General features: G+C 35.7%; 1 protein-coding gene across 1 annotated transcript in view; it reads right to left on the bottom strand.

Moving 5' to 3' along the window:
* Positions 1–12,195, bottom strand: part of KLHL4 (kelch like family member 4) — a 137,273-nt gene extending 125,078 nt beyond the window's left edge. The window contains exon 1 of the mRNA XM_052663474.1: positions 11,777–12,195. Coding sequence (XP_052519434.1) covers positions 11,777–12,195 — 419 coding nt within the window. The remainder of the gene's footprint in view (positions 1–11,776) is intronic.
* Between the last annotated feature and the right edge of the window lie 505 nt (positions 12,196–12,700).

The following is a 12,700-nucleotide window of genomic DNA, read 5'->3' as shown; positions in this document are numbered from 1 at the left end:
CAATCTATTAATAGTTTTACAGGGAAAATGTGGACAAAAATATTTAACAGATAGTTTCTATTGACTGAGCTAGCACTGGAATGACCAAGAACAAATCACCTATGTTAAAGACCCGCTGAAAAAATTGGCAAGGCATTTAGTATGGCTCCTGAAGAAACAACAGCAATAGACAGTATGTGAGGAGGGCAACAGTTTCCATTCTGTAAAACAACATTTGAAAGTATGCAAAGGATAAGTCACTTTGACTAACAGTAACAGGCTAAGAAAGATTAGCCAGAAGTAATGAAGCATTCACATCTGATAGCTTCAATAATATGATCACTGGTACTGCTCTCCTTCAGTGCAAAGGCTAGTGGTATGTATTATATCTATACATTGATTTTGGAAATACATATTTTATAATGTTTTCAGTGTAAAGCCTTATGCAGGATACATTTTCAGTAATAACCTGTTCCATCCTAAAACATTAGATAATGAAAAGTATTTGATTTAGATTTTCTCACTTTTAGTTACATTTTATTAGATAGTTCTTTTAAAGTCTATTTTAAAAATCTTAATTATCAGTCACTGTGGATATACATTTTCACTCTTTAATGAAATTATAATCTTAATGGAATGTAATCACCATGAATAAAATATACTCAATGGGTGTATCTTTCATTTTAGCATGGAATAATAAAGATTTTTATGTATAGAAGTGTGTTTTATGTGTACCACTATTTTCCTTTGGAGAGATAAACCACAGACAGCAATACAAAGAAACAGAAAAAACATAGAAGACTGTGTTTTTGTTTGAAAGCACCAATAAATGTATGCCACTTCATTAGTATCCACGGTGTTCTGGAGTGATTCAAGGACTTCGTTGGTAGCTCAGTTGGTAAAGAATCTGTCTGCAATACAGGAGACCCAGGTTTGATCCCTGAGTTGGGAAGATCCCCTGGAGAATGGAATGGCTGCCAACTCCAGTATTCTGGCCTGGAGAATTTCTTGGACTGTATAGTCCATGGGGTCACAAAGAGTTGGACCTGACTGACTGACTTTAATTCATTTATTCTGGAGTGATTTAAATAAAAATGAGTTTCCAACTATGACTTTATCAGTTGTGATGCCCTTAAAAGTTGGTCCACACCAAATGTTACACATAATCAATATCATCGGGATAGGAACTGAAATTTCATGTAATTTTTAATTGTTATAACTTTAGCTGATTTTCCTAGGATTGCCTTTAGGATATTATCTGGTTGCCAATGTATAGGATTTTTGCATAGAAGAGGTAATAGGTTGGTGCAAAAGTAATTTTGGTTTTGCATTGTTGAACTTTGGCATTTGATACTGGAATACATTCTTAAATGACTGTGGTTATGCTATACATCATTTAATGCACATTTCTTGCTTTATGATTTTGCTAATGAATTATTACATTCTGTTTAATTTATATGCATTTTAGACTATTGAAATGATGTCATGAAAAAGCAAATTCAAGCATTTTTCTTATTCTAATTCAAAATGGGTCATAAAGCTGTGGAGACAACTTGCAACATCAACAACGCATTTGGCCCAGGAACTGCTAATGAACGTACAGTTCAGTGGTTGTTCAAGAAGTTTTGCAAAGGAGACAAGAGCCCTGAAGGTGAGGAACACATTGGTCAGCCATCAGAAGTCGATGATGACCAACTGAGAGCATCATTGAATCTGACCCTCTTACAACTACACAAGAAGTTGCCCAAGAACTCAGTGTTGATCATTCTATGGTCATTTGGCATTTGAAGGAAATTAGAAAGGTGAAAAAGATCAAAAAGTGGGTGCATCCTGAGCTGACTGCAAATCAAAAAACTGTCGTTTTGAAGTGTCATCTTCTCTTCTTCTACACAATGAACCATTTCTCGATCAGATTGTGGTGTGCACCCAAAAGTGGATTTTATACAAAACCCAGCAATAATCAGCTCGATGGTTGGACTGAGAAGCTCCAAAGCACTTCCCAGCCAAACTTGCACCAATAAAAAAGATTATGGTCACCGTTTGGTGGTCTGCTGCCCATATGATCCACTACAGCTTTCTGAATCCCTGTGAAACTATTACATCTGAGAGGTATGCTCAGAAAATTGATGAGATGCACCAAAAACTGTAACAACTGCAGCTGGCACTGGTCCACAAAAAGGGTTCAATTCTTCTCCATGACATGTGTGTGCATGTCACACAACCAAAGTTTCAAAAGTTCAATGAATTGGGCTACAAAGTTTTACCTCATCTGCCATATTCATCTGACCTCTCATAAACTGACTACCACTTATTCAAGCATCTTGACAACTTTTTTGCAGGTAAAATGCTTCCATAACCAGCAGGACATAGAAAATTCTTTCCAAGAGTTCATCAAATCTCAAAGCATGGATTTTTTTTTTTTTGGCTACAGGAATAAATGAACATTTCTTATTGAAAAAATGTGCTGATTGTAATGGTTCCTATTTTGATTAATAAAGATGCATCTGAGCCTAGTTATAATGATTTAAAATTCAGAGTCCAAAACTGCTGTTACTTTTGCACCAACCTAATAACAGCCCACTGATTCTGATTTGGTATCCTTCTAATCAGTTGCCAAAGAACAAAAATAAGCAAAACAAATAACAGCATGTATTAAATTCGTATAATTGGGTGGTCTCCTAGTATTTATTTATGAAATCTATTTATTGGAAAGTTACATGGCTCAAAATAGCTTGGAGTTAAAACTCCCCTCCAGGTCCTCCCCACCATTCTATGGAAAACAAAGAACTCTCTCACCATGCCCCCCCCCACCCCTGCCAAAAGAAATGGACATTAAGGTTGATTATTCCCAGCTCTCAGCTGGTCCAGCCTCTGAAAGGCTGATCTCCAAAATTCTTTGCCTTAGTCATTTAAGAGATAACTACTCTGAACAACCTTGGAGAAGAACAGGCCCCCTTAAGACAGTAACTTATCAATAATTACCTTAAACATAAATGGGTTGAATGTCTCAACCAAAAAACAAAGACTGGCTGAATGGATACAAAAACAAGACCCCTATATATGTTGTCTACAAGAGACCCACCTCAAAACAGGGGACACTTACAGACTGAAAGTGAAGGGCTGGAAAAAGATTTTCCATGAAAATAGAGACCAAAAGAAAGCAGGAGTAGCAATACTCATATCAGATAAAATAAACTTTAAAACAAAGGCTGTGAAAAGAGACAAAGAAGGACACTACATCATGATCAAAGGATCAATTCAAGAAGAAGATATAACAATTATAAATATATATGCACCCAATGTAGGAGCAACACAATATGTAAGACAAATGCTAACAAGTATAAAAGGGGAAATTAACAATAACACAATAATAGTGGGAGACTTCAATACCTCACTCACACCTATGGATAGATCAATTAAACAGAAAATTAATAAGGAAACACAAATTTTAAATGATACAATAGACCAGTTAGACTTAATTAATATCTATAGGACATTTCACCCCAAAACAATGATTTTCACCTTTTTCTCAAGTGCACATGGCACCTTCTCCAGGATAGATCACATCCTAGGCCATAAATCTAGCCTTGGTAAATTCAAAAAAATTGAAATCATTCCAATCATCTTTTCTGACCACAATACAGTAACATTAGATCTCAATTACAGGAGAAAAGCTATTAAACATTCCAACCTATGGAGGCTGAACAACACGCTGCTGAATAACCAACAAATCACAGAAGAAATGAAAAAAGAAATCAAAATATGCATAGAAACTAATGAAAATGAAAACACAACAACCCAAAACCTGTGGGATACTGTAAAAGCAGTGCTAAGGGGAAAGTTCATAGCAATACAGGCATACCTCAAGAAACAAGAAAAAAGTCAAATAAATAACTTAACTCTACACCTAAAGCAACTAGAAAAGGAAGAAATGAAGAACCCCAGGGTTAGTAGAAGGAAAGAAATCTTAAAAATTAGGGCACGAATAAATGCAAAAGAAACAAAAGAGACCATAGCAAAAATCAACAAAGCCAAAAGCTGGTTCTTTGAAAGGATAAATAAAATTGACAAACCATTAGCCAGACTCATCAAGAAACAAAGGGAGAAAAATCAAATCAATAAAATTAGAAATGAAAATGGAGAGATCACAACAGATAACACAGAAATACAAAAGATCATAAGAGACTACTATCAGCAATTATATGCCAATAAAATGGACAACTTGGAAGAAATGGACAAATTCTGAGAAAAGTACAACTTTCCAAAACTGAACCAGGAAGAAATAGAAAATCTTAACAGACCCATCACAAGCACGGAAATTGAAACTGTAATCAGAAATCTTCCAGCAAACAAAAGCCCAGGTCCAGACGGCTTCACAGCTGAATTCTACCAAAAATTTAGAGAAGAGCTAACACCTATCCTACTCAAACTCTTCCAGAAAATTGAAGAGGAAGGTAAACTTCCAAACATTCTTTGAAGCCACCATCACCCTAATACCAAAATCTGACAAAGATGCCACAAAAAAAGAACACTACAGGCCAATATCACTGATGAACATTGATGCAAAAATCCTCAACAAAATTCTAGCAATCAGAATACAACAACACATTATAAAGATCACACATCATGACCAAGTGGGCTTTATCCCAGGGATGCAAGGATTCTTCAATATCTGCAAATCAATCAATTTAATTCACCACATTAAAAAATTGAAAAATAAAATCCATAAGATTATCTCAATAGATGCAGAGAAAGCCTTTGACAAAATTCAACATCCATTTATGATAAAAACTCTCCAGAAAGCAGTAATAGAAGGAACATACTTCAACATAATAAAAGCTATACATGACAAACCCACAGCAAACATTATCCTCAATGGTGAAAAATTGAAAGTATTTCCCCTAAAGGGAGAAACAAGACAAGGGTGCCCACTTTCACTATTACTATTCAACATAGTTATGGAAGTTTTGGCCACAGCAATCAGAGCAGAAAAAGAAATAAAAGGAATCCAAATTGGAAAAGAAAAAGTAAAACTCTCACTGTTTGCAGACGACATGATCCTCTACATAGGAAACCCTAAAGACTCCACCAGAAAATTACTAGATCTAATCAATGAATATAGTAAAGTTGTAGGATATAAAATCAATACACAGAAATCCCTTGCATTCCTATACACTAATAATGAGAAAATAGAAAGAGAAATTAAGGAAACAATTCCATTCACCATTGCAATAAAAAGAATAAAATATTTAGGAATATATCTACCTAAAGAAACTAAAGACCTATATATAGAAAACTATAAAACACTGGTGAAAGAAATCAAAGAGGACACTAATAGATGGAGAAATATACCATGTTCATGGATCGGAAGAATCAACATAGTAAAAGCGAGTATACTACCCAAAGCAATTTACAGATTCAGTGCAATGCCTATCAAGCTACCAATGGTATTTTTCACAGAGCTAGAACAAATAATTTCATAATTTGTATGGAAATACAACAAACCTCGAATAGTCAAAGCAATCTTGAGAAAGAAGAATGGAACTGGAGGACTCAACCTGCCTTACTTCAGGCTCTACTACAAAGCCACAGTCATCAAGACAGTATGGTACTGGCACAAAGACAGAAATATAGATCCATGGAACAAAATAGAAAGCCCAGAGATAAATCCACTCACCTATGGACACCTTATCTTTGACAAAGGAGGCAAGAATATACAACGGATTAAAGACAATCTCTTTAACAAGTGGTGCTGGGAAAACTGGTCAACCACTTGTAAAAGAATGAAACTAGAACACTTTCTAACACCATACACAAACATAAACTCAAAATGGATTAAAGATTTAAATGTAAGACCAGAAACTATAAAACTCCTAGAGGAGAACAAAGGCAAAACACTCTCTGACATACATCACAGCAGGATCACCTATGACCCACCTCCCAGAATATTGGAAATAAAAGCAAAAATAAACAAATGGGACCTAATTAAACTTAAAAGCTTCTGCACAACACAGGAAACTATAAGCAAGGTGAAAAGACAGCCTTCAGAATGGGAGAAAATAATAGCAAATGAAGCAACTGACAAAGAACTAATCTCAAAAATATACAAGCAACTCCTGCAGCTCAATTCCAGAAAAATAAACGACCCAATCAAAAAATGGGCCAAAGAACTAAACAGACATATCTCCAAAGAAGACATATGGATGGCTAACAAACACATGGAAAGATGCTCAACATCACTCATTATCAGAGAAATGCAAATCAAAACCACAATGAGGTACCATTTCATGCCAGTCAGAATGGCTGCAATCCAAAAGTCTACAAGCAATAAATGCTGGAGAGGGTGTGGAGAAAAGGGAACCCTCTTACACTGTTGGTGGGAATGCAAACTAGTACAGCCACTATGGAGAACAGTGTGGGGATTCCTTAAAAAACTGGAAATAGAACTGCCTTATGACCCAGTAATCCCAATGCTGGGCATACACACTGAGGAAACCAGAATTGAAAGAGACACGTGTACCCCAATGTTCATTGCATCACTGTTTACAATAGCCAGGACATGGAAGCAACCTAGATGTCCATCAGCAGATGAATAGATAAGAAAGCTGTGGTACATATACACAATGGAGTATTACTCAGCCATTAGAAAGAATACATCTGAATCAGTTCTAATGAGGTGGATGAAACTGGAGCCTATTATACAGAGTGAAGCAAGCCAGAAAGAAAAACAGCAATATAGTATACTAACGCATATATATGGAATTTAGAAAAATGGTAACAATAACACTGTTTGCGAGACAGCAAAAGAGACACAGATGTATGGAACAATTTTTGGACTCTGTGGGAGAGAGCGAGGGTGGGATGATTTGGAAGAATGGCATTGAAACGTGTAATATCATATATGAAATGAATAAGCAGTCCAGTTTCGATGCCTGATACTGGATGCTTGGGGCTGGTGCACTGAGATGACCCAGAGGGATGGTACGGGGAGGGAGGAGGAGAGGGGTGTTCAGGATGAGGAACACGTGTATACCTGTGGTGGATTCATGTTGATGTATGGCAAAACAAATACAATATTGTAAAGTAATTAACCTCCAATTAAAATAAATAAATTTATTTTTTTTAAATTTCCAAATGCAGAAGGAAACTGAGTCTTGTCTTTCAAATATCAGAAATAACAACTATAGGTGTGTAATCATAATGTTTAAAGAAACATGGTCCTAACATATTGCCAGATCCTTAGATAGAAAGGAGCCCCAAATGTCTCAAATATTAAATACATTTTAACTAATGTTAACTTAAATATATACACAATACCACACTGTTAAGAATGAGTTGTGAAGACCATGGTGCCTCACTCTCAGTAAATAGGCTGTGCCTAGCAAGGATTTAAAATCCACCAACGAAAGTTCCATTAGAAATTAGGAATATTATGAAACATTGCACTATATTTAAATTAGGTGTTAACATGCTCTAAAAATGTCGTTAGTTTAACAAAGCAATTGAATAACTTGTGTAGTTTTGTATGGTACATTTTAACCCATAGACAAAGAGATTTAATCTTAAACTTTCTATAAACAACAATAAAATTGTAGTTTGTTCCTTATTCTTTCCTTTGAAGTAACAGTTTCTACTCAGTAATGCGGTGTGAAATTAAGTAAAGCAAGCCTAACTCTGAACTTTATAAAGCCACATAATATTGTCTTGAAAGAAGATAAGCAACAACAACAGATATCCAATAAAATAGTACCCAGAGAAAGACGTGAACATTCTTTGCATTCAAAAATTTTCCTGAGAACATGAGAAAATACATGTATTTAGTGCTTGGCACATAGTAAATATCTATAAAAGATGCTGATTATTTTTAATGCATGTTATTGTTGCCTTTTCAAAGCTATCTGCTATTAATCTCCCCTTTGAAAGCTCTCCTGCAGCTGCACTAGCCTTGCTGTGTTTTAACATATGAAGCACACTCCATTTCAAGGCTCTTGAAATCGCCGTTCTGTGTTTCTGGAAACTGCTCCCTGTAAATACTCACATACCTTACTTCCTACTTTATGAGAAAAGATATTACAGTAAGCTTCATTATTTAAGATTTCTCTTATGCATAAATATTCCCCAAGCATATTCCATATTACATGTGGATTTGTGTTGACGATAAAGACACACAATGCATTTGGTTTGGACCCATCTGGATTGTTTTGTGAAGAGAACAAATAAACCATCATGTGTCCATTTTCACTAAGGGCATGGGGCCTCTGTACCTGAAGTATATAGTCTACTAGCTGAATAGCCAGATCCCCAGAGGACAAAATGGCATCATGGTTAAAGGATGACTGGAAAGTCACCTCTGTGGCCATGAGGATATGCATGTGATCTTAAAGTCACTGTAATAAGCAACAGGAAGGGCATATTTTTGATTTCACCACTTAAATTAAGAATGTTTGAAACATTAATGGATTGTGTGGGGACATGTGGTATTGATTTGAATAAAAAAGAATATGAATGGAGGTTATGGACTCCCATGAGGCACAGCAGCAGTAACCTCTCACTTGCTTTGAATTCTGTGTCAGACATCCTCATGACTGCCCTTTCACTTTGTTTAGATCTCTGCTCAAATGTTACCTCATCAGAAAGGCCTTCCCTATCTGAAGTAGGATCCTTTCTTCTCTCTCTTCCTTCTAATTTTTTTTCTTCATCCTACTTACAACTACTAAAGTACTATATTTGGTTTATTTTTATTGTTTCTCTCCTTATTAGAATGTATACTCTATGAAAACATATTTTCTGTTTTGATCCTGATTTATCTCCAGTATGTAGAAGTGTACCTGACACACAATGGTGCTCAATATTTGTGGAATGAATTATTAATGAATTCTAAGTCTTATTCATTCAATCCCCCCTTCTTCAGGCTATCGCAATTTACAGTGACATCATCCTTGTTGTTCCCAAGGGACACCTCACTTGAAAATCAAAAAGGTGTAAAATGGAGGGAATTTTGTTGCTTATCTAACAGAGTAATACTGCCAAAGATACACAAAATCATATATCATACAAATAACAAATTACACAAAAACATATAGGGTGAGGGTATGATCCCAATTGCTGCCAATTCCTTAAAACTAAACATCCCTGTGAATCTTCAGCTTTGTACTGCAGCATGTTGTTCTGGGCCAATACACAGGTCATCAGGATTTTATTCAATGTTCTCAAGCACAATAAAGAGATAACCACATTTATCTTAGCAAATGCAGTTGAACAACTTTATACTCCTGGGTACTTACACAATCATCTCTTTATCAGCAGTATGTATATATATATATATATATATATATAACTGTATAACAATATTCTGTCATGTAAAATCATGATCATAATACACTGTCAAAATAGTTTAATATTTTGAATTCTAAGGATGATATAAGAAAAGAAAGGCCATTGAGCAAGCTTGTTATGGGAAGCAAAGATGCAGAGTTAGTACATAACTAGGGCAAAAAGAGTCATACATGACTGAGCGACTGAACTGAGGGCAAAAAGGAGATGATAATTGAGCCTAGGCCTCTGATGACATGCATGCTGATACGTGCATACTCACAGTGTGGGACCATGATACAGAGCTGCTCCTAAATGAAATACAAACTTAAAATTCAATTACAAAGAATGTATTTGAGTTTTAAAATCCCCTAGCCAACGTATTAATATAACTTTAATATCTTGGCTTTACTATCTGTTTTAGATTTAATTATAGGTTATTCAACTATATTATATTTTAGTAAACTAGCCCATTCTCTAGTCCCTGCAATATTTGTAGAAAGCAGGATGACTTAAGAACCCTTATTTTTGCCCAAGTGTTAGAACTCACCTTGTGTTCTCCACATTGACTGCTGTTTTTGTTTGTTATTTAACCACAAGAGTTCTACTGAGGGGACAGTACGTTGCTGCCAATTTTGCAGGATCTTTTCCTCCTGCTCCCCAATTTTGCTTAAAAAGAAGCATTAGAGAAGTGGGAAATAAGAAAGTTCCTTATCAAATTTTCTTTACCCAAGATGAAATAATTCAGAATGGGTAATTATAGATTAATAAATCATCATTTTCAATTAATTAAACACTCAATTTACCTCTTCTCTCCAGCTTAAAATATTCCTGGCATATCTATAAAACTACTTCCTGTATTTATTTTAGTAAAATATTAACTTTGCACTGTAACCATAGCATATTTAAGGGAACGTTTTTTAGAATATGAACACTGTAAAGAATAAAAGGAGAAATATATTTTTAAGATATTATTTGGTGACACTTTATATTTGACATTTTATCTAGTATTTTCATTTAGCATCTGAATTACTGTAAATATATTCTCATGCTGGAAAATCAATTTAAGGATGCTCAAAAAAATTTTATCAGGAATTCACAGTGGATAATTTAATTTCCCTAAAACAGTCACTAATTCACATCTGACTCTTGCGACCCCATGGACTGTAGCCCGTCAGGCTCCTCTGTCTATGGGATTTTCCAGGCAAGAATACTGCAGTGGGTAGCCATGCCCTTCTCCAGGGGATCTTCCCAATCCAGGGATCAAACCTGGGTCCCCTGCATTGCAAGCAGATTCTTTACCATCTGAACCACAGGGGAAGCCCACACTAATAGATAGTACACAAAATATCCAGATTTCTAAATAAATTAGCATACCTTTATGCTGAACCACTATAAAATTTAAGCCATTTCAAAAATACATTTTTTACTATAACCTTTTACACTGTAATTACATTATCAAAATCATTAGTTGTGTCTACATGTTGAGGAAATAAAATCTGATAATGAAAAAAGGAAAATAAAGTAAAAATATACTAGATTAAGTTATGTTAGACAGCATTAGAGGAGGGAACATACTTTTCTTCTACTCAAACAATACTGGTGTGGGATTTCCCTGGTGGTCCAGTGGTTAAGACTCCACCTTTCAATGCAGGATGTGTGGATTTGATCCCTGGTCTGGGAGCTAAGATCCCACATGCCTTGTGGCCAAAAAACCAAAATATAAAACAGAATCAAACAATACTGGTAGACACAAAAATAAAAATGAGGTCAAAGATTTTATGAGCTATACTTACAAAATGCTTTATTATCATTTTTTATCACATTTTAATATTCTAAAATAGTTGATATGTTCCATTTCCTACTTTAAGATCTCACTGCCATAAGCAGCATTTCATTACTTGTTTTATGCAAAATATTTTCATAAATGCAAACTATGGAACCTAATACTACTTGAAATAAATCTCAAATGCCAAAAGAAACTTTTCCATACTCTCACATAAAGATACTATTTATCAAGCATTAGTATGGCAACTATGTACTAAGTTATAGACAAGGATGTGCTGAGCAGTCAGAGCTGGCCTGACAAAGTCAGAAAGAGTTCTAAGTAATCCATCACAATTTTACAAAGGAAGAAAGAAAGAAACACAACTATCTGAACATTCAAGCCACAGAGGATATTTATAGAAAAGTAACAATTATAATAATTGCCAATCTCTAAAAACTGAAACAGAATTCTTAACAGAATCAAAATGGAATAGAGAAACTAAACTCACAACTCTAAAGCATATTTCCCATTAATTACTAAAAGTATGTACTATGACTATGTTCTTTTATAGACTTAGATAAGGGGATTACTTGAACACCCCGATTGGCTGCATACAAATTCAGAAATTATTATAACTTTTATTTAAACACTAAATGAGCACTTCAGAGGAGAAGTTAATCTAAGCTATGACTTTGTTATGTGTTCAAAAACTCCTACCCTGCTGTAGAATCTTCTGCATTGTCATCAGCCATCATCTCCACATCTTGTGAGTGTTTTTCATAAGCTTCTTTGAACAAATTCCATGGAACTGCTTTAGGAGTATCTTCATTTGCTCGAAGATGTTCTATCAGTTTTCGTGAGTGCCAGTTCTGAAAGGCTCTTTGATGGGCAGGGGCCAATTCTGGCACTGGTGGTAATATGCTGTGGTGGACAGGACTGTTGCTTTTTTTCAGTCCATTTCTGTCCTGAGAGTGGTTCTTCAATCTGCCCTGAACCGGGGTCCCTCTATGCTCATATCCTTCCTGTTGAAGGCAATTTCCAGTGTTGGGTGAGCCTTGAGAAGGATGACTAAACCATCTCCAGCGTAGCCTTAGGATCTGTTTCACATCAAACTCTTTCTTGCCAGACACTGACATTGTTGCAGGAGGAAAGACGAAAGCCTTCTCTCACAGAAAGGAAACAGCCTTTGTTATCTCTTGTTTCTCTGCCTCTTCTGTAGGACTAACAAAAGCACAAGTGTTGAGAGCAGTCTCTTGTTCCCCCCTCCCCCACTGTTTGTGATACACCGCGAACAGTTCAAGCTTTCCAGCTGAAGCAGAAAGCAGCAGCTAACAGTGTAGGTGGGAACCCATACGGACAGGATGATGAGGTCAGACCTTAAACAAGTAAATCAGCTTAGCACAGGAAAACAGCTACAACACACTCCAGCTGCTAGATTTGCAAACTCCCAGCCTTCCCGCCTGGACTTGTAAATATCTAACCCAGCTCCTTCCTAACTGAAGTATAGTAGCTTTGGCTTTTATGTCCAAGCAAGTGAACAAAAGCAAAGTGTTTAAAACACTTGTTTCTAAATTCCACTCACCCCACCCTCTGTCAGATATTATTTCCTGGCAGCCCACTTCTAAAAATGTGACATTTTGT

This window comes from Budorcas taxicolor, chromosome X (genome assembly GCF_023091745.1).
Source record: "Budorcas taxicolor isolate Tak-1 chromosome X, Takin1.1, whole genome shotgun sequence".
NCBI classification, from domain to species: Eukaryota; Metazoa; Chordata; class Mammalia; order Artiodactyla; family Bovidae; genus Budorcas; species Budorcas taxicolor.
The sequence above is the reverse complement of the archived record's forward strand: the minus strand, read 5'-3'. Positions and strand labels throughout refer to the sequence as shown.